General features: G+C 45.4%; 1 protein-coding gene across 3 annotated transcripts in view; it reads left to right on the top strand.

The window, feature by feature from the left end:
* Positions 1-10,564, top strand: part of ASPG (asparaginase) — a 49,866-nt gene extending 39,302 nt beyond the window's left edge. For all 3 annotated transcript variants that reach the window (XM_061998565.1, XM_061998566.1, XM_061998567.1), the window contains 4 exons: positions 375-461; positions 7,141-7,240; positions 7,557-7,615; positions 10,131-10,564. In XM_061998565.1, the coding sequence (XP_061854549.1) occupies positions 375-461; positions 7,141-7,240; positions 7,557-7,610 (241 nt within the window). In that variant the 3' untranslated portion in view covers positions 7,611-7,615; positions 10,131-10,564. The remainder of the gene's footprint in view (positions 1-374; positions 462-7,140; positions 7,241-7,556; positions 7,616-10,130) is intronic.
* The last annotated feature ends 11,807 nt before the right edge of the window (positions 10,565-22,371 follow it).

Here is a 22,371-nt window from a genome sequence, read left to right as displayed (position 1 = left end):
AGACTGATGCATACGGGTGTTGCATTCTGTAACAGACAGGAATGATGCTGTGCAATAAATGCCCTCACTCTTTGCATGTATTTCATTCACTAATATTTCAAGTGTTCAGCTGTCACTAAGGTAAAGGAAATAAAACCTCTTTGAAGAGGGTGCATCCCTCTCGTTTTCAGCGCTGAGCTTCACACTGCCATGAGCTTAGTATGTGAATGATTTTTGATACGGACCACAGATCTGTTTACTAAATCTGTCACCGTGGAGAAAGAGTCATTTGTTCTGTGCTGGTGGCAAACATCATGCAAGCACTTTCACTGACTGTTTGTGTAACCCTACCTGTCGAGACACTTCCTCTGTTTTCTTCTGTTCCTTTTGTAAAGGCGCATAGACGTGATTAATTTGTTACGAGAGACGGGAGCGCACCTTTCAAGCCAAGACCTGGAGAACGTTGGAACGATACTCTGCAGGTAAATGTGATGTAGCCCTCAAATTGGAGTGGGATGGGTTTTCAGGAGAGACTCTCAGAATGAGAACAATGTGTAGACAACTTGCAAGAAACACTTAATGCCCTGGCTCATGACATGGCTATTTCTATGCTAGGCTAATGATGAGGAAACAAGTGAAGTGATGAAACTAAGAATCAACTCTGTGTCAGAGCACCAGTAACTTGAGAGAGCTCCAAAGCAGGGGATATTGTGGGGCTAAGTGCAAGGGAAGCAAATATGCCACTCTCCCCAAGCACTTCCACTGAGAAAGGGTGAGGAAGAAGCTGTGCAAGGTGTGATTTCATGACATTTCTGTTTGAGAATAAAGCTGCACATAGTGCATCACTTTTCCTTTCTTAAAATCCACTTTTCACCTCGATGGGAATGGCTTCTATTCTAACCAGCATGTAACACTTTTAAAAGTCAAATACACAAATAGGTTTAACCTCCAAACTTTGGAACATCTGTTCCCCATCTCGATGTTTCATTTGAGGAGGCTGTAATCCTCTGTTAAAGCTGATTTTCCACACTGTTGCTTTTAATACGTGAGGTGGTTTAATGATGTGGATTTTTACATTGTGAAAATAAATATGTGCTTGATTTTATTTTTTCCAGTACTGATCCTGAACTTAAAATTACTCTGAAAATTGTAAGATGGTTTCATGTGTTTCCTAAAATTACTTACAGTTTTTACTACTGGCCATTTCTCCTCAAACCAACCCAAAACCACCTGTGTTACCGTCCCTTATACCAGGGCTTGCCAGGAAACCACGAGGCTTGTAGGGAACAGCCAGTGCTGGATGTTGTCTACAGAACTGTAAAGCTTATGTGTGTTCTGTATAGAGGCTGGACCTTGTCACTTGAGTAGTTCTGAAATCCAGAAATACTAGCTGGAGTGTTTCTGTTGTTAATAAGGCTTTTACCATGAAGTTAAAACTTCCCAGGGCAGACAGGACAGAACTAAACCCTCAGTTTGTGAAGTTTCCACCTGCAAAGAAGCTAAGAGGAGTGGCTTAGGAAATGACATTCCTCTGCAAATAAATGAGCCACTCACTTAGCCCTGGTGCCACATGTACAGCCAGTTTGGCTAACTGACCTGGGAGTAATATGTCCACAAAAAGAGCAGAGAACAAGAGTCCTTCAAATGAAACGTGGTTCTGATGCAGTTCGTTGCAGCCCGTTAAAGTTAGTCCACCCTGCATCTGTATTGCACCTTCTCCTGTTCTTCAAAGCTGACATTCTGATAATAAACAAACACCTGAGATATTTTTAACTTTTATTGATGATAATTAGTATAAAACCAATGTAAATGCTCCAAACAGAGGGTGGGAGTGTGCACGTGTGTGCAGAGGCACAATGAGGACTCGGTGCAGAGCGGTGGGCTGGGGTAAGAGGGGAGGAAGCTTTCTCGCCTCAGTGCAGGTCAGGAGCCGGGGCTGTGAGTGTCTCCTGGCTGGCAGCTGGAGCAGCAGCTGCTGCCAGGGGCATGCCCACTGGCAGGTGTCACTGCATGGCTTGTGCCAGGGCCACAGCCAGCCCCAGGCAGCTATCAGGCTTTCAGACAGTGCTGAAGTATCTGAATGATGGCTCTTCCCCGCCCTGCTCCTGCAGAACTGAGGAGCTTGCTTTACTCTTGCTGTTTTAGAGGGCCTGGCATAGTCTTTTGTACCAAAGTGGACTTTTTCCACAGAGTGTTATTCAGATGCCTGTAAGTTCTTACATCTGAGGTACTGGTGTTTGTCCTTCTGCCAGAATGTCTCAGATACTTCTGGAGTATCCTCAGATGACCTGACCGATGCACTCATCTTTCTCCAGCATGCTTGGGCTGACTTCTCTGTTCTACCTCTTACCTCCTTCTTCTAAGCCTTCTCTTTTCAGGCACTGGCACTTTCATAGCAGTCAACATGTTTATGTGGTCTAGCTGCTTACAGACAAGCTGTTAATAACACCTTTCCTCTGTCTAATCTGAACCATTTTCTTACATCTCTTCTATCTTTTAATGTGTTTAAAGCTGCAATTTGTAGCAGTCTGAATCTGTCACATGTCAGCTTCTTGGGGTTTAGAAGGATAAAGCTACTTGCTTTCTGGTAAGCTCTGGGTTCCTGCACTTAGCTGACTTATTTTCTTCCATAGAGTTATCTCTGGATTAGAAACCATAATCACATTTCCCCCCTTGCTGCTTACCTATCCTCAAACAAACTGGTTGTCATAAAAGACCATGAGCAGTGTTTTTTGTGTTCTGATACTATATCCTCAGCTTCCTCATGTTTAGATGCATGATTTTAGAATAGATCAGTTGGAAGATTTTGGAGATAAAATTCTTCTTTGGCACTGGTGATGTTTGAGAGGGAAAGAAATACAAACCAGAACTGAGAGCTGGCCAGTGTCAGCGGGAACTCTTTGTGTAGGAAGTGGAGATGCACGTAGGTGCAGTCAAGATAATCTAGTTAAGTCTTTCATGGTTTCATTTGAGGGTTTCTTTTCTTGTGAGAGGTGTTGGTCTGTGTTGATGTTTGGTATCTGGTTCATGGCTTTGTTTCGAAATGAGAAAGAGGTCTCAATGATAGCAATCTGGGAAAAATGGCATTACCATATTGCAGTAGCATTGTCATCTGTCTGCAAGACCAAACTGTGATGAGATAAACTGGGACACTTGGACTTCCTCTGAAGGCTTAGCGAGTTCTGCAGTTGGTCAAGAGTTGCCTCGTGTTGGTTTGTTTTGTTTTTGAAGGAAAAAAGCCTGTATAGAATTGAGATATTCTCTTCAAGTCTGCACTTCACCAAATTAACTAAGGGCATAAAGCCAAACCAGCTTTCTCCTTTTATAGTCTTAGATTTCATGAAGTGAGATGGTATAGTGTCTTTTCAATGCATCTTTTCAGAATCAGTAACTTTCATAACAAGAAGCCTCTGCAATTTAACGTAAACCTGGGGGGTAAGGCAGGGGGAGGAAGGATAAATATGCCTCTGCAGGAGTTAGGACCAAGCTTCTAATGCCTGCTATCACAGAATGGTAGGGATTGAAAGGGACCTCTGGAGATCATCCAGTCCATCCCCCTGTGAAAGCAGGTTCACCTTGATCAAGTCACACAGGAATGTGTTCAGGCGGGTATTGAAGACCTCCAAGGAAGGAGACTCCAAAACCTCCCTGGGCAGCCTGTGCCAGGGCTCCCTCACCCTTATAGCAAAGAAGTTTCTCCTCATGTTCCAATGGAACTTCTTGTGTTCCAGCTTCTGCCCGTTACCCCTTGTCCTGTCACTGGGCACTGCAGAAGAAAGACTGGCCCTATCCTCTCAACACCTGCCCTTTAGGTATTGATAAGCCTTTCCTCATAAGGAAGATGCTCCAGTCCCCTGATCATCTTGATAGCCCTGCACTGGCCTCTCTCCAGCAGTTCCCTGTCCCTGTTGAGCTGGGGAGCCCAGAACTGCTGACTTTCAAAGAAGTCTGTTTATCTCAACTGAAAGATGTGGAGATACTAGCTAAGAGCAGCACTGCTAAAGGTGTCCAGGATAGAACAAACCATGCTTTGAGCTGGATTTCTAGCTTCCTGTTTGAGAATTTTCATTAAACAAAAACCAAAACCAAACAAAAAAAAAAAAGGAAGAAAAGACAGTTTCTTCTGTTCCCTCAGGGTGATGATACACCTAGAAATAAGAGTCTGTCCTGATCACTTTATATGTGTGCTGAAAAAGGAGAATCCCTGAAAAAGCAGAGCTTTGTGTCCTTGAGAAAGATGAAATTGAATAGGCAGGAGGGAACCCCAAGGTGTCATTTCACTCTAGTCATTATTCCCAGATCTAGAACTACATTGTCCCTAATCCTTCTGAACCAGCTGAGCAGCTTTGCTCCTGCTACCTTCACAATCTCAGAGCTCCCCTTAAACAGAAATGAGTTTGCTTGATGGTAGCTAATGTGACAGGAGGCACAAAATGAGAAGAGGGCAATTGCATTATCACTTTTCATGCTATCTCAGCTCTGTCATCATCACAGTACATTCACCATGCTAAAACAGTGAAGTGTATACAGAATCCATTCTTCTAAACCTAAGAGTATTGATAGGCAGCATACCTGGGGTTATCTGATGTACAGGGTATTAGTCAGAGTTCGGTACAGCGTGTTAAGTAGTTCTTTGTCAACCAAGCTGGTTTGAAACATCCTGATAAGTGAATATTGAAGTTATTTTTATTCCACTTCACGATGTAAAATTGATGGCCCTGCTGTTTAGAGGATGCACTTGCAGTTGGAATTGCTGCCATAGGGAAAAATACAGAGGTCCATGTAGTGTATATTGAGAAGTCCCGGGTATCTCTTTGACCATAGGAAGCACACTTGCCGTGTGTAAAGGAAATACAGATGCATGTGGCTTGCCTGCAGAGATCTGGAACTGGAGAAAATGTTTTGTGGTGTTCTCAATGAAAATCACATTTAGTGACCAGCAGGTATCTTCTGTTTAGAACAGTACCTAAATTTTCTTGCAAGCTATGTTACTTTTTGTTCCCTGGGTCACCACAGTCCCCACAGAATACGTTTCTCACTCCATCAGTAAGCGTCTGCTGCAGGACTGAAGATAATTCTGTGTAGCTGGCTTGCCCTAATGCCAAGGAAGGAGACCACTTTGCAGTGTTGACCTCTGGCAATGTGGGTTAAATTGCTCTTTCTGAGCAGGTGCTGTTAGGCAGTTAATTCTCCTTGTTTGTTGCTTACAGTGATGCTGGCTGAATTGCCCTGTCTACGTAGGTTGGTAATATTTCTAAATGTGTTGGTCTTTGCCCAAAGTGGTTTCTGCTTTGCATGTGGCTGAAGGATGAGATTCTGTCTGGCAAATCAAGTGCTTTCCTGCCCAGTGTTGGAGTCACTTGTTACTCTCACTTGCTAGGTAGGCTGTTTGTTTGTTCATTCCTCAGTTCTGGGACCTTTCAGTGTCAATGGCAAGAGCAATGTCTTTGCAAGTAAAGATAACCCTCGTGTTCCAGAAGTGGCTAGTAAGCAATTTCTTCTCCTCTTTACTATTACTTTCATTTTTCTTTGTTTATGCTTACTTTTTCCTACAGTTTTCTTTATGGACTTCCCACTGAGCTTCCTGTTAGACCTCCTTTGCTGCCTTCTGTTTTCTCTTTGCTTCTGATGAGCCTTTCTGTGATGGGAGTTTTCATTACTGACTTACCGATCCTTTTCCTCATGATGTCAGACTGAAGAACCATTAAACCTCATAGCACCTCAGTGCCACTTCTCTGTCCCCTCAAAGGACCCAGCTCTAGGTCTTCTGCTCTGTCTCAGGGTTGGTGGGGTTGCACGGAGGAAGACAGAGACCGTTTTCTTTCTCTTTTCATGCCCAGCCTTTGGGACTGCTGCGAGCAAAAGCCTCTCTCTGACTTTCTCCTCAGACTGCTGCAATTAGAGGCTTCCACTCCCCTGAAAACATTTTTTCAGGTACTTGAGAGATTTAATCAACAACAGAAGTGATTTCAGCCTAGCAGAGAAGTGAATGCTTTCAGGGTTTCCTCCATAAGCTTACCTGACTGTCTGCCCCTGCATCTTCCAGCCTTCTCCACTCTCCACCAGCTCTGCCTGGCGTGATTGTCATACCCAGGTGCCCGTCACCATCCTCCATCCCTGCTGCCAGCAGTGTGCCTTTCCCCTACAGCAAGCACTGCTTAAAGCAGCAAACTCTGAACTCAATAAGTTCAAGGAGGTTTCCCCCTCTCTTAATGAGATTGAACCTCATTTGGTGATTATCAATGTGGTTCTTCTCAAACACTCTGCAAGCACACAGCAAGCTCAGGTCTGAAGCCTGGCAGATGTTGGTGTCATGAGAAAACTGAAGGCAGTCCTCCCAGCCTTACTGTCAGCTCAGCCTTGGTATGGTCAGCCATGCTTTGCATACATTCAGGCTGCTTGCCCTTCTTTTACCAAAATGTAAGTTAAAAATGAACCTTAAATATTCTGGATGAGACTACCAGCAGATGTGCAAAGAAACAGTCTGGTGCACATCCCTCACTTGGAAGTGATATTTGTGTATCATTCATTTTGATCCTTTCTATTGCTTGTTGTACATAGCAGAGGTCATCTTAAAAAGGCTTTTTTTTTTTTGACTTGCTGTCCATTTAAGCCTCACAGATTCTCTTATAACACTCAAAAAATGTAGCTGTGTTACCATCCAAATGATGCCATGTAAATAACTGTCACAAGTCCTGATAGCAGAGTTATGTAACTGTGAGAAGGGGGGTTCTTAGTGGCTTTAAGCAAGGCACACAGATTGCTAGCACATCTGCATGTGCTCTCACTCAGATGCATCTTGATTTAGCCTTTGCCCTCCCCCCAACTCATTTCATGAGATAAATATTGTGTTGTGAAATATGAAACTGCATGACTTTTTTTTCCCCTTTGGTCATAGTCACACCCACTCTGTGAAACTAGCCTGTTGTAAGTACTTACACACAGCCCTAATAATTTAAGGAACTGATTCATCAAGCTGTGCTGCTTGCTCAGCTATTCAAAGCTGTTGTAATAGTGCTCCTTTACTTACCTCTCTACCCTGGCAGCCATGTTGAGCCTGTCCTGCTTCAGCACTCGCCTGCTGAGCTAATTGACAGGACCCAGGAGCACACTGAAATGGACTGAAAGGTTGAGAACCAATATTAATTGCTCTTTTTCCAGCCTTACAGCTAAAGGTGACGTGGAAGGGCTGTACGCCTGGTACCTAGCTGGTGCAGACCTGGAGCAGAGGGGTTATGATGGCAGGAATCCACTACAAGTAGTAAGTGTGCATTTGGCTGTTACTCCACGTGGCTGTGTGAGTAATCACGCATGCTGTTGGATACTGTTAGTTTGGGAAAAGCAAATGCTGCTTTGGGGACTCTAAACTGTGTTAAGAGTTTGTTGCAAACTCAGATCTGGTGCTGTTCTGAAGTCATAAATTGTTGGAGCCAGAATTTTCTCATCTATGTCAGAGGAATTAAAATTGAAATTGGATTTTAATGATGTTGTGGTAACGCGTTCTTACTTCCCACAAGTAAGTATTTGCATGTCCTGGTGCACAGGATGGCTGGATTTATTCATGTTTCTACTTACAGGCAGAGGCTACAGGGCATAAGGAGGTTCTTGACTTCTTGAGACAAAAGCAGTAAAGATGGTAAGATCTTGTTTTCAAGGGCTAGATTTCTGAAATGCACCGATCAGCATAGACACGGGGGGGAGGGGGTTGTGTTTAAGCCCCAGCTTACCTTAGGGCATCTGGGTTCAGCTGCTGTCCCTGCCTTAGTTTCTAATACAACTGGTTAATCTGTTCTTCTAGAAAGGGGCTGATGTTTATTGCTCTTTCTGCCTGAGCCTAGAAGTCCTTTTTTATGATGCGTTCCAGAGTGTGGTTCTGAACCTGGGTGGGAATCTAAATGTTACCAAATAAAACCATTGAGGGCACCAATGTCTGTCTCTGCTGGCTCATTGCAATAGTTTGTTCCTCCACCTCGCCTGTGTTAAGAGTTGATGCTCTTCCCTTCCAGTGCTGCCAGGCCTGTGGGGGCTGTGCCTGCTCCAGCCCAGCCGTGAGGCGGTTGCTGGCATTGGGCTGCGTGGCCTGTGCCCCCGTGGGGCCTGTGGCTCTCCCACCTCTCCCTCCAGCTCTTGGTGAAGCACCATCCACCAGCCCATCCTCTGGTGTAACATAGTCACCCACCATGGAAAGTGTGAGGCAGCGTCTGAGTAGACAGGAGCAGCCCAGGGAGGGTGTGGAGCTCCTTCTCTGGAGGTTTCCAAAATGTGCCTGGACATGTTCCTGTGTGACCTGATCAAGGGGGCTGGACTGGATGGTCTCTAGAGCTCCCTTCCAACCACTTCTATGACTTGTGCTATCCACACAGGCTGCTGCAGGCTGTCTTTCAGCCGAGAGCTCTGCCAGGGGGTTGCTCCCGCTCTTGCTGCAGGACAGGGCAGTGCCGTGGCCTCTGTCTTTCTCAGGCCTGAGATGGAGCTGCCTGGTTGTCTCTGACACACTTGCAGGCTGGATCTCTGCTGACATACAAGGTGTGTTTCCTTAGCCCTGTGCGTGTGAGCCTCGTGTTCAGAGCATCAGATCTGACAAGTCTCTCTAAAGGGAACTTGTCTGGGCATTCGACCTTCTCCAGTGCTGCGCTGTAACTGAAGGCATTGAAAACACTTGCCTTTCATTTCACAGAACTCCTTTCTGATGCAATACATACTTGACTTAGATATCTTTTCTCCAATATATTGCCAAGTCTCATCACAATTTAAATATTGGGAGGAGATGATCTTTATTTCATCAAATGAACACAAAGCTTGGTTAAAGGTTTCCCTGCTCCTGTTCCACTTGTGTGTCCCACTTGATCATCCTAAGTGGATTCGTGTGAATATATGGGGGACTGCAACTGGAAGAATGGCATTATTGAATCACTGTGTACTGTTCTAAATGAGCACCGAGTGCACTCTGGTAGTTTTTGCTTTCCTGTGGAGATCTGGGGTTTTCTTTGGTTTTAACTGATGTGAAAGAGTCAGGTATCAAAGAGCCCTGAACATTTAAGGGAAGTTTTCGAGTGTCCAGAATGAAGATGCTGCAAATACCTTCAGAATATGAGCTTATTGCAAGGGGATCTCTATTTTCAGTAAAACAGGTCTGCAAAAGTGATTTTTCTTCTGTAACCATGGAGTGAATGTGTTATGAGAGTTGGGCGGGGAGAAATCTAATGAAATTCAACAAGGGCAAGTGTAGAGTCTTGTATCTGGGAAAGAATCACCCCTTGTACCAGCACAGGCTGGGGAATGAACTGTTAGAGAGTAGTGCAGGGGAAAGGGACCTGGGGATGCTGGTGGGCAGCAGGATGAGCCTGAGTCAACAATGTGCCCTCATGGCCAAGATGGCCAATGGCATCCTGGGCTGGATGAGAAGGGCTGTGGGCAGTAGGTGCAGAGAGGTTCTGCTCCCCCTCTGCTCTGCCCTCGTGAGACCACTTCTGGAATATTGTGTCCACCCCTCAGTTCCAGAAGGACAGGGAGCTGCTGGAGAGAGTTCAGCGCAGGGACACAGAGATGATGGAGTGGAGCATCTCCCTTGTGATGAAAGGCTGAGGGAGCTGGGGCTCTTGAGCTTGGAGAAGAGGAGCCTGAAGGGTGATCTCATGAATGTTTACAAATCCATAAAGGATGAGTGTCATGAGGCTGGAGCCAGGCTCTTCTCAGTGATGGCCAATGATAGGACAAGGGGCAATGGGTACAAGCTGGAACAGAAGAGGTTCCAAAGAAACACAAGGAAGAATTTGTTCCCTGTTGAGGTGAGGGAGCACTGGAAGGGGCTGCCCAGATGGGCTGTGAGTCTCCTTCTCTGGGGACATTCAAACCCAGCTGGATGAGTTCCTGTGTGCCCTGCTCTAGGTGGTGCTGCTCTGGCAGGGGGGTTGCACTGGATGAGCTTTCCAGCTCCCTTCCAGCCCTTGAGCTTCTGTGATTCTGTAAATCCTCAACTCTTTCATGGATCATCTCTTAATTGCTTTGGACTGAGCTGTCAGTAGTTTAGGCAGTCTGAAGGAAGTCTTCAGTACCACATGAGAATTTTCTTGGCAGACTATGAAATAGTCTCTTCTCAGGAAGGTTTTGGATACTGCGTAGTTCTAAACATCCATTTTCTCTTTCTCCAGAGGCTGTTGAAGATGGTCACTCCTGTGCAGAAATACCAGCTTTGGACATTGACAGTGTGAAGTGTTTCAGTGAGGAAAAGAGGAAAGGAGCAAGAGTAGCTGTGCTTGAACACGGAGGAAAGCTGGAGCTTAGAAATATTCTTATTTGGGATCACGTTCAGTTCCTGCTGATTTTCTAAAAATGGTTTGCTGCTTCATCTTTTAATCACTCTTTTGAAAAGAAACTTTTTTCAACAAGTGAGGCTGGAATGTGTTGTGCCTTTACTGTACAAGTTCTCTTTTTAAAGAGGCCTTTTGGATCGTCTTCCATTGAATCAACGAGGCCAGCATTGCAGGCATAGCAGACAGAAATGCTGTGGCCAACTCATCCCAAGGAAAAAAAACAGTGGATTGTGCATTTCTGGGTTTCAGCTAATAAAATCTCAGAGGAACAATGTTGGTTTCAGTTCATCTGGTTTTTGTGATGGCTCATATCACTTTGGTTGCAATTACAGCAATTGTGAGTGTCAGTGCAAACAATTGAATCAGTCGTGGGCATCTGCCTGCAGTTGTGTACTAATCTTCACCAATGTGTCACTACAAAACCTCACTTAAAATGAGTAGGAGGCACATGCCATGAAGCATGCTTGTGGGACCGAAGTGAATGGATTGTTTTGTTTCTAATAGCATCTTTCCCACATCCTGACCAGAATATAATCAAGATTGCTACATGCTGGACACATAATTCTTTGGACTGTAAATGTGATCTCAGTATTAACAGACCTCAAGTTTAAAGTCCCAACACTTTCAGACTAAAGAGTAAAAAAGAAGCAATAGAAGTCTTTACAGCTGTGTCTGCCCTGGAGAATGTAAACACAGAGACTACTGCAGGCAAATGCATATCTATGAGATGGCAACTTTTCATTTCACCTACAGCTTCTGCAATAATCTATGTGGATTTTCTGTCTGCTTCATCTAAAGGGAGTTTTTGAAGTGCAGATATTCATTTCCCTTTTCCTCTTTATACTCTTTAACCTTCCCACAGCTCTTCTTATCACGGGGAAAAGCTGCATGGACTACTTGCTGAGCATATTGTAGTATTGAAAGATTCCTGAGGTACGTTGCAGATCCCCCTAAAACAAGGTAATTGCATGTGGTCTGAGGAAGTGCTTTATATGCTGCAGTTAAAACACAAACATGACAATGCCTGATTTTGTTCATGTGAAGAGTGGTGCAGCTCTTCATTACGGTCACAGAACTTACAACTGTGCTATCTCATTATGAAATAATAGATGTTACGTAGCAATAAACATGTTTTAGATGGAATAAAATGAATACAGAATGAAGTAAATGAGCTCTAACATCAAAATTAGGCTTCAAATTTGTCACCTTTTTGGTGTCTTCTGTGTATATACATAGGGGTTGGTGGATGTTATGGAGTAATGTTTGTGAAAACTTTTGCAAGCAAGAGAGAAACCACGCACAGACTCTTCTTCTTGTGATATTTAGACCCACTGGCTTGTCCCATCAGTAGTCTAACAGTTGATGCACTGGAACTAGGGAATCCCTTGATAATACTTCCCTCCAAGTAACTTTCTTGGGATTGGAGTATTTTCATCTTTTAAATGACTCTCAGATGCAACCATTTGTCAATAGCAGCATTCATTCTTTATTCTGCACCGCAGTGACTGCAATGTATACAGAACTGACAATGTCCTTATACTTCTCAATAATGGCTCATCTGATCTACAAAAACTGCTTAAAACAATAATGTTCTCATATATCTAAAATACAACATCCATCTAAAATATAAAACATAGGTTCTTTTGGACAAAGAGTGGTATTTTGGTGTGAATTACTGAAATAATAGGTCTCGGCAGTGAAAATGAAGGAGGAGGAAGAAAACAGACAACCAGTCACTTCCTGCTTATGGGCCAGGTAAAGACACAAAGGACAACAATTAGAAATGTGTGTTTGGGTAAGAAGACTTTGACTTAGAAGCTTGTGAAGCTAAACATGAAATCGCTTGGATCGTGGTTGTGGTGAGAGTAAAGCAGTATTGGCTTCTTTCTGACAAACCTACACAGAAATACATCTCCTATTGATATGTTGCCTTGCATAACATGCTGTTCCTGCAGCTCTCTAGAAAAGTTTCAGTTTCCCTCATAAATAGACCCATATCTTACACATGTTTTAATGGCAAAGGCATGAATGAAGATTAAACATGTATCTGAGAAAGAAATGTGAGTCAAAACGTCATTCAGGGACTGTTAACAGTCTACAGGCGTGAAGGGAAGCTGTGTTATAGCTGTGCTATAAAAGGTGGCAAAAGTCATCCAGACAAGGCCAGACACTTCAGCTCTTGATTCAATGTCGGGGACAAACTTCAATAATGGTTTTGAGATTCTGTGTTTGTCTTGTTCAACTGTTACCCCTTTGCTCCCTGCAGTGGATTCGACATTCCTAATTACACTCTGTGATAACTCCCAGTCCTATGATGAATCTATTTGTGTGTAGTATCTCTTAAACTTTACATAGTTATTGTTTCTACCTGTTTGTTTTGGTTACTGAGAGCAGCTGACTGTGTTTCATTAAAGTATGATTGACATTCCAGAGGTATTGTAAACTGGGGGTTTGTTTAAACATCCTAATTTTTCTCCTTCAGATAATTCCTCAAAAGATCAGATGCAGCCTTCTTTTTATCCAGCAATCTCCTGCTTGGTGAAGGTTTGCAGGCTAAGCAGCCATACAGGGCTGTTACTAATGCAGATGTACTTGTTCTGCTGCTGCAACTGGCTGTGGGTCCATTTTGTAGCTCCTGTAGCAGCTTTGACTCCAAGCCCCTGAGATGTCTGTGTGCCTTTTCCTATCGACATGCAGTTGTAGCTTGTTACACCCAGCACATGGCTGGAAGGGATCATCTGCAGATTTGTGCTTGATATTTTATACACACTACACGTTGGAATAGCAGAGTAGAAGCTGGATGAAGTTAAGTTTGCATTTTTTTGGTGCAGAAATATGTGTGCTATTGCTTAGTATCGGCTTTTAATGCTTATTGGAAAGTCGTAAGGGTTTGACCTCTTAGTTTCTGTTAGGAAACGGCAGCATCTCACATTCGTTTCCCATCCCAGCATTCAGGCTGCAGCTTTCCTTGCCCTGCAAAATTCCCCAGAGGTGAGACAGCACACCAGGGAAGCCCAGGAGCTCCCACAGCAGCCTGCCCATGCACAAGTGTCAGAGAGGCTGCTGCAGGTCTGACTGTCCTGCTGTGTGCCAGCTCAGCAGTGGCTGTAGAACAGCAGAAAACAATCATAACGAGAGACTCGCCACCGCTGCACAAATGTTGGATTTGTTTCCAGTGTTGGGTCTTTTTAAGTTGTGGTGATGTTCTGGGAATGAATGCTGATGCTGGAACCTCTGCTGTCTCTCCACGGAGGAGATGCTCTGAATGCCTCCTGTAAAAGTCAAACATGACATCAATTCTACAGCTTTCTTCAGCTGAAAGGCAACACCCGGCTTCCACTTTGTTTCTTTTTCCTAATGATCCAGCTAATACTGCCAAGGGATAGGGACAACTTGGCCTATGTCAGCACTCCACTAACACTGCAGAAAGCAGAGATTTGCACAACTAGCATGTCCAAGTTCCCGTCTGATTTGAGTTACAGCTTTTTCTCTTCTTTTATACCGATGCCTGAAAACATGAACTTTCTGTTTGAAGATTCTCTTATAAAACTTTAATGATGGAAGGGCATTCTAAATGATTTGAAAAATCAGCGTGTGCTTGCTCTTTTATTACATGTCATTTGGGTAAAGTGTTGACATCTGTCAAGGCTGGCTGACCCACTGACAGATTGACTGTGTCCAATCGGTACTTGCTGAGTTAAATCAGCTGTTCAGCAAGGCTTCCGGATCTGCTCCTTCTCAAGTGGCTATATAACTCCAGTTCTCAACTCAGAATTGCTGTACTATAGCATGTCTCAGTTATCTCCTACAAGGATTTTGGTGTTCAGCAATGAGTCATAATGAAATGTCTCATCTGCAACTCTAAACCCCTTTAGCCCTCCCTGAGTCAGAGTTTCTTTCTTTGCAGTCTTCCAAATGGTGTGATTCTTCCAAATCTGGGATTCTTCCAAAGAGATTGTGATCTAGTTGGTAGTGAAATAACTGGAGGGAAATGAATCCTTGGAGACTTACCCCCTCTCTAAACAAGACAAAGTGTGCCTAGTTCCATTTACACACAAGACACCAACGGACCCAGAGCGCGATCGAAATCGCCTGGAAGTGAAATCCCCTTTCCCTAGGTACAAATGCTGGTGCCTGCATGGGACCTACCACAGCAGTGGAAGAAACAAAGTGCTTTTAGTTTCCAGCATCACAATTTGTTAGATGGCTGAGATAAACCCCAGGTAATTGTATGACAGGTGAAAACAAGAAATTATAAAGGGCCCATCAAATGTGTGCGGCATCCGTCATCACAAGCGCTGCTGATACGTTTGTGTCTCTTCCAAATGCACTCTATCAGCAGTGCAATCATCTTCTAGACCAGCAAGACTCGTCTTTCCATGATTCTTTAACAATGTTTTATGGCACTGTGGTGCCTGATTGCATGGTTGTAACAACACTCTCATTTTAGTGACTCTCTCGGAAAAGCTGCTGCCGTAGAAGGCTCATAATGTATGTAAAATACTCGACTGAGCCATACAAATGACTCTGTGGGACTCAGATGCTGCCATCTGAGATAGTCCATGAGTCAGACACTTTGCACAAATAATAAATCTGGTAGTACCAGATTTTACCCTACCTGAAAATTACTTCAGAAACTTCATTAGATGTACATTTGTTTACCTGTGATCAGGTGAAGAGGCAGAAGGCTGCATCTCGGGAGTGCAGTATCCTGAACCACAGCAACACAACGCAGTGTCTAGTGTAAACCCCACAGAAACAGCACTGCTTCGTGGGGCTCTGCTTGGAAGAGCTAATGCAAACATGGTCCTTGATGTCCAAATCTATGTTGACACCTGACCAAAACTGCTGCTGAGGTGACAGGAGGCTGTAAGGGCTGTGGCCTGCGACTCCTGTCAGGCTCCGTGGGCAGGGGGGAAGCGGTGCCCCTTTCCCCTGGCCCAGCCCTGCCGAAGCTCGCCTGTCCGGGCACGCTCGCCCCGTGCATATCTCTGCACTCCCACTGGCGCTGGGAGCTCCACAGCGGCACCTCCCACCCCAGGATGCTGCACATCAGAGGGAGATGTCAGCCAAAGCCATGGGAAGGTGCCAACCACCAACATCCCGCGGCTTCGCTCTGCAGCCTCCTCCTTACGCAGGCACTGCCAGGCTTCAGCAGCCTGTGACCTGACATGCGGCACGTTGCACAACCAGACAGGAAAAGGACGAGAGATCGTTCTCTGTCTTGCAGCAGCTCTAACAGTGGCAGCACTGTGAGGGTGAGGGAGCACTGGCAGGGGCTGCCCAGATGGGCTGTGGAGGCTCCTTCTCTGGAGACATTCAAACCCAGCTGGATGAGTTCCTGTGTGCCCTGCTCTAGGTGGTGCTGCTCTGGCAGAGGGGTTGGGCTGGATGAGCTTTCGAGGTCCCTTCCAACCCTTGTGATTCTGTGAAGTAACCCCTCTCTGAAGTCGTGGTATTCCTTCAGACCTCCTCAGCTTCAAAATGGGGCCAGAAGAATGGTGGCCAGGGAATTGGTACCTGGCCAGAACTGCCTGCTTAGTAGTGTATGCAGCATTTCCAGCTACAAATGATCCCCGTAAACCACACGTTTGTGTGCACAATAAAGCCATTTCTTCTGTGGTACCACTGTTGTAGATCCTGTTAGGCTCTGGTGCTTGGTGTTCAACACTCCCAGACCCTGGGTTTAACAGCTTACAAGTGAAATTAGACAAGACTCCTCACAAGGAAAGGTGCTAAGAAAGGAGCAAAAGAATGACATTAATGTTTATGTCAACTGGTTATTTCTACACCTTGATTTCCAGTTCTTTGACACTAAATGGTTAATTATTAGCATAGAAAGGGAATGACAGTCCTGGCAATTCAGTATAGCAAAGAAAAGAATTTCAGGGTAAAGGAAAAAAAAGAATCATCATGTCAATCTTTTGCTGAGAGATAAAGAGTTATCTCGATTAGAACAGGGTTGTACATTAATCCTGTCACTTGCCAGAAGCCACTGCGCTGGGGAGAGTCTCTGAAGCTGATGCCCATGCGTGAGCAATGACACTCGCATCTTTCAGGGTGTGTGGCCTCCTGCCTGGGTGTTTTGCTGTGGATCTTTGTGACCAGGACCCTGTAAAAGTGGGATTTTTGATGCATCAGATCCTTTCTGTAGCACATCTGAATCCCCAGTCCCTGCTGAAGGGTCGGTTTTGGATCACACCCTTGAGGTGTGACCCTTCCATCACCCTTGAGGCGAGACATCCCCAAGAGATCTCTGCTGAATCCCACCGAGCTGCAGGACAAAGATGAATGTTCTCTGTGCTGACTGACGAGTGTGGTGTGAAATAAGCCAGTTTATTTACTTTATTACCATTTTGTCTTAGAGCACTCTGCCCACAACTATGTCACCATTCACCATTTTTTGTTTGGAAAGGTCTACATTCAAGGACATAAAACCAGAAAGATGGGATGTTGCTACAAATGACCATCCTACTTCAGTGCAAAGTCACACTCTGTCTTCAACAGCATGAACCAGCAAATGCTTAGGAAATCTCCCCAGATGGGTCATATGGTAAGTAATTACTTCCTTTCTGATGGCTTCATGGGACAGGACGTAATTCTGTTAACCCTGGAAAACCAGCCCGTTGGTGAAAGTGAAAACAAAAGCTGGTATGAGGTTTGTGATGGCTCTCACAACTAAGCATTGCAATCAGTTACAAAGTTATTGAAGCACACTTGGTGCACAGCAGCTAATCTCAACTATGAATTGCGTGGCTGGAATGTTCAGGAAAGGAGGTAGTGATTTCAAGTGGCAGCTTCTAAGGTCTATCTTGAACCTTAGTGGCAGGATAAAAGGCAGCTGGCGTTGTGTGAAAGTCAGGCAGCTGGGAAGTGGGGTGTTTAAAATGATTGGTCATGTCAAAATGTTGCTCACTGGCCATTTCATTTGTGTTTTTACTTCAAATAGAAAGCAACATGACACCAAAAAAAAAAAAAAGAGGAGGAAGGCAACTCAGCTGTGAGGAGAGAAAGAAGTAACTGTGGGACTCTGGAGACACTCCAGCCCCCCCTGGATGAGTTCCTGTGTGACCTACTCTAGGTGGTCCTGCTCTGCCAAGGGGGTTGCACTGGATGAGCTTTTGAGGTCTCTTCCAACCCTTAAGATTCTGTGATTCTCTGACTAAACTTTACTGAGATTTGTTAAAAATACCACAGACTGTTTACCCAGAGTTGATTTCAAAACAGGACTGCATGGATTCCACTTCTCACACATGCATCTGTCACTGGCATTTCAGTGGCCCTTCTGTGGCTCCTCAGCTTCCACTGGAAAGCCATGGCAAAGTATAACCTGCACCAGAGCAGCAGAGGGGCCTCCTCATTGTTTGCAATATGCTCTTCTGAACACTTTTTAGGGCTCCCATGGCCAGAGTGGAAGCTTCTCCCTACTGTTAAGCTTCAATGCAGAGGCTGACAGATCTCCCAGGACACCTCAACCAGCAGGTCAAGGGAGGTCCTGCTCCCTCTCTACTCTGCCCTGCCCTGATAAGGCCTCATCTGGAGTCCTGTGTCCAGCTCCTCAGCTCCAGAGGGACAGGGAAGTGCTGCAGAGAGGCCAGTGCAGGGCCACCAAGATGATCAGGGCACTGGAGCATCTTCCTTCTGAGGAAAGGCTGCAGGACCTGGGGCTGTTTAGTCTGGAGGAGACTGAGGGGGGATCTCATTAACTGCTACAAATATCTCAATGATGGGTGTCAGGAGGTTGGGGCAGCACTTTTTTCTGCTGTATCCAGTAACAGAACAAGGGGTGATGGGATGAAGCTGGAACACAAAAAGTTCCGTTTAAACATAAGGAAAAACTGTTTGAGTGCTGAGGTGAGGGAGCCCTGGCACAGGCTGCCCAGGGAGGGTGTGGAGGCTCCTGCTCTGGAGGTCTTCAAGACCTGCCTGGACACGTTCCTGTGTGACCTGATCTAGGTGGGACCTACTTTGGCAGGGAAGTTGGACTGGATGATCTCTAAAGGTCCCATCCAACCCTACCATTCTATGACACATCCACCTGACAGCTCACTCACCATCTCTGCAGCACAAGGATTGGTTTTCACCCCCTTTTAAAAGTATTTACACAACTCCTGGTGCACAGGTAATTTTACCCACTGATCCAGCATCAAGTGCTCAAAGCCTTCAGGTTATTAAAAGAACTGACACATTCCACCATCAAACTGCAAGTCTGGAGTAGAAACCAGAAAGTTTGTACCATTGTTCACTGCTGTTGTGCTACTGCACACAAAGCTAGACTTGAAAACTTCTCCCCCAAAGGGAAAAAAGTAGATTCACTTGCATGTAGTTTACACAGTTACCTTCTGGAATGAACAAGATGTTAAATCAGAATGAGGGAAATGGTGAAGAGCTGCAGCGCTCGAAGATGATGAACAGTCTGTGTAGACACAGCACATGGAACACCAACCCCTTTCCTGTTAAATGGATCATTCTGGAGTTAGTCACAGTTTTGTGCAGACAACGCTGCCGTTTTCCAATAACATGTGAATTCTGAGCTTCACATGAAGATGTTAAGTCATACCTTAATTTCCAGCGTGTCTTTATGAAAACATCCCACCCCCTCTTATTCCTCCATAACTCCCTTGCTCTTATTTAGGCAATACTCTCAAAAGGTTTCCTATTTACGAGGTAGCATTGGGCCATCTCTCAGGGTGTTGATTACTGCAGAATGAGTTGCTATCAAGCTGTTATTACGCTCACATGTGGCACGTAGTGGGCTGCTCTATTGACAGATGAGTTTGAACCAACTAAAGTAAACAAGAAGTTGCCCCATCAGTGTTTGGTACCAATGTAGGGAATGCTGATTTCCCAGGGGGGCAGAAAATCCATTTGCACAGGGTTTTTTTTGTTTATCAGGCCCAGGGATATGACAGGTACTTTACAGGACATGCTACACTCCAGGGCTTTGCTTGAGAAACATCCAGCCTAATTTTAGGTGAGCAAGAATAGGGAAGCAGGAGGGAAATGGTGAGGAAGGTAAAAACAGTAAGCTGAGAAATGCTAAGCTCCATGTCCAGGCTCAGTTTGGCTGCTGGGTTTATTTTAACTTTTGAATAGCCAGATAAAACATGTTGTAGTAGAAGGAACAGTACTTTGGCTTGTCCCACGTCCTTTCACAATGCTACCTGTGGAAATGAGTTATTGGCAGGGAAGCATTGGGATCTTTCACCAAAGGAGCATGGGGATATTCATGGGTAGCACCTCCCAGACGTTTTTCACATCACTTTTTCAAAGCAGAACCTCCTTGAAATATAATCTTCCTCTCATTGCCAGAGTATTCATGATCTTCCATACGCTGCCATGCAAACAGCACACCCTTTTATGTCCTCCCACGAGCTTACTCTTCATCTTCCCTCCCTCCCAGGACAGCTCTTTGTCTCTTACAGTCACCCCTGGCATTGTGTCTCTTTTTGTGCTGTCCTCTTTGTTTGACACCATCAGCTGATTAGTATTTGCTTCCCCTTTCCAAAGAGAAAACTCTGCCTGCTGTACAAGGTGCTCAGGCCACCATGTTCCACTGTGAGCTGCTCTTGTGGGTTTCAGCAGTGTCAGTGCAGTCAGAGAGCTCTCAACATCGAGAGTGACGAGTCCATGCTGGTGGGTGGCAGAGTGCTTGTCGCTGGGTTTTATGCCCCTGGACTGCAAACGTGTGGGAGACAAACTTGTTGCACAAGGCCATCCATTACACTTTGACTCCTTAAAAATCAAGCACAGAACAGCTGTAGTCACATCTATGCAGCTGGGAAGAGCAGGATGCAAACAATACTTATTTTAACCATCAACAGAAATTAAGGATTAATTACTATTCCTCCTAATAGAACCACATTTTCCCCTCTCTATGATTTCAGTACTAATTCTATCATTTTAAAGCTTCAGTCACCTTTCATACCTTCACAGAGGAAGAGCAATTAATCTATGGCTTATCCCTTGTGTAGTGCTATTTGTTCCTTTCTACTCCCAGGGACTTGTACTCTTCTACCTTTTAAAGCCTTCAGCTGTTCTGAGATACTCCCCAGATCAAGTAGGCAGCAGGGTGTTAGCTGTCTTACTTTCATAATTGGGGGTATATGGGTGAGGAACAGAACTTATTAACTACATAGATAAATTAAATGTGTGTTTGCCCATTTCTCTCTGATGTGTTCAGTTACTGAAAACAGAACATTGTTCATACCAGTGACCTAAGAGAATGTATCCATTGACTAGGTGGATCCCTCTAAGCCAATACAGTTCACTCTTGTACTCTTTGGTTATATTCTTCCCTAAAAAAAAACCACCCCAAAACCTTAGATATTCAGTCAATAAAGTTACAAACAAAAAAAAAGAAATATCAAAGCAGGAGATGACTCATCCTGATTAAACTCCACAGAGTTTCTTGTACCCCAGTTCCCCCGGCTGCGCTGGCCGCTTCTCCACTCAGGGCTGAAAGGTTGGGTTGGAAGGGACTTTGAAGATCGTCTAGTTCCAACTCCTCTGCCATGGGCAGAGACACTTTACATTAGCCCAGGTTGCTCACAGCCCCATCCAACCTGGCCTGCAACACTTCCAGGGATGGGGCAGCCACAACCTCTCTGGGCAACCTGTGCCCGTGCTTCACCACCCTCATAGAGAAGGGGCCATTAGCCACATGTATCTGAACCTAGACCAGAACAGTGATGGGCTCCCTGGGGATTATACACCTCATCAGGGCAGCAGGGCATTCTGGCTGGCTTGGTTAGAATGGACAGTTGTGTTATTTATCTGAGTGGTATTGTAGAGGCATGGGTGTGGGTTTGTGTTTGCCAGGGGCAGGTGAGAGTGGGCAGGACAGTTAGTGAGGGATCCTGTATAAAACACAGCTCGTGCCATCCCGCTGTGCGTGCTGTGCTCATCACCAGCAGCAGTGGGAGACCTAGGACACTGTCATAAACCACAAAACAAGCCAGAAAACTCTTCTTACAGAGAGTAAAGAGCAGCCTGCCTTCCGCAGATCTCCACTGATGCCAAGGACAGAGGTCCCCTTTGAACTAACTCACTGTTACTGCACCCTCCACTGTCCAAGGCAAGCGAATATCATTTTGGGAGAAAGACAAGGCCCTGAACAAGCCTCACAGATTGGGCCTCTGGGAAGAAGGCACAAAGTTAACTTCTGGGTTTGAGTCTGACAGAGCAGAAGAGCAAGAGCTGGTTTTACCAAAGCAGACTGAAACGCTTCCAGCCCAGATGCGGGGAAGCTTCCTCATCATCAGGTTTGCATAGGCTCCTGGAGCAACCTGTCTGCTCCTGCTTCTGGTGCGAGCACCACGTTCACACGAGCCGTGCTGGAGCCCCACTGCCCTGGGATGCCTCTATGGGCATTTCCTCCACCACTGGCCTGAGCCTCCTGTGTGTTTTTAAAGGGCCAAAGATCATAGGGTCTGGAGCACCAAAATTCATACGCAGCACTTAGTTCTTTAAACATTCAAAGCACTATATAAACATCAGTGAAGCCTCTTAAGATGAGGCAGGTAAGTATTATCTCTCCCTCTCAAGGTGTGGTGAAGTGACTTGGCTGAGGCCGTAGGCTGAGTCACTGGCAGAGCAGGGTTTACCATCCACATCTTTTTGAAATGGCCTCTCCTGGGCTGGCTGGCAAGAGCAGCGTGTGGTCAGGCGACGCAGGCAGCCTGGCACCACCGCCGACCAGCCACCGCCCCGGGGAATCCTGCTGCCGCCTCACCATAAACCCTGGCCTCGGGTGGCAGGGCGCGAAGGCCTTCAAGATCACCCCAACAACACGGCTTGGAAGCCACAGGGGATTAGGTTTCGTTGCTGCTCTGCTGTTGTAAAGAATAAAATGGAGAGCAATTTATTGAAGCAGCTCAAACTCAGGGGTGGTTGCTCCCTGAGTCAGGGTGTGACAATGAGCAAGCAGCTTCATTGCTGGACGTTCGGGGCATCCTCCCAACACCTCTGAAAAGCAGGCCCTTCCTCACAGTCCTCAGCTCTGGTTTCTCGGTCCTGCCTTTCTGAAAGCCAAGTAACATGGTCTTCTCAAAGCCAGGAACATTCAGCAGCAAAAAGT

The sequence above is a fragment of the Colius striatus genome, chromosome 6, assembly GCF_028858725.1.
Source record: "Colius striatus isolate bColStr4 chromosome 6, bColStr4.1.hap1, whole genome shotgun sequence".
Classification (NCBI taxonomy): Eukaryota; Metazoa; Chordata; class Aves; order Coliiformes; family Coliidae; genus Colius; species Colius striatus.
The sequence above is the reverse complement of the archived record's forward strand: the minus strand, read 5'-3'. Positions and strand labels throughout refer to the sequence as shown.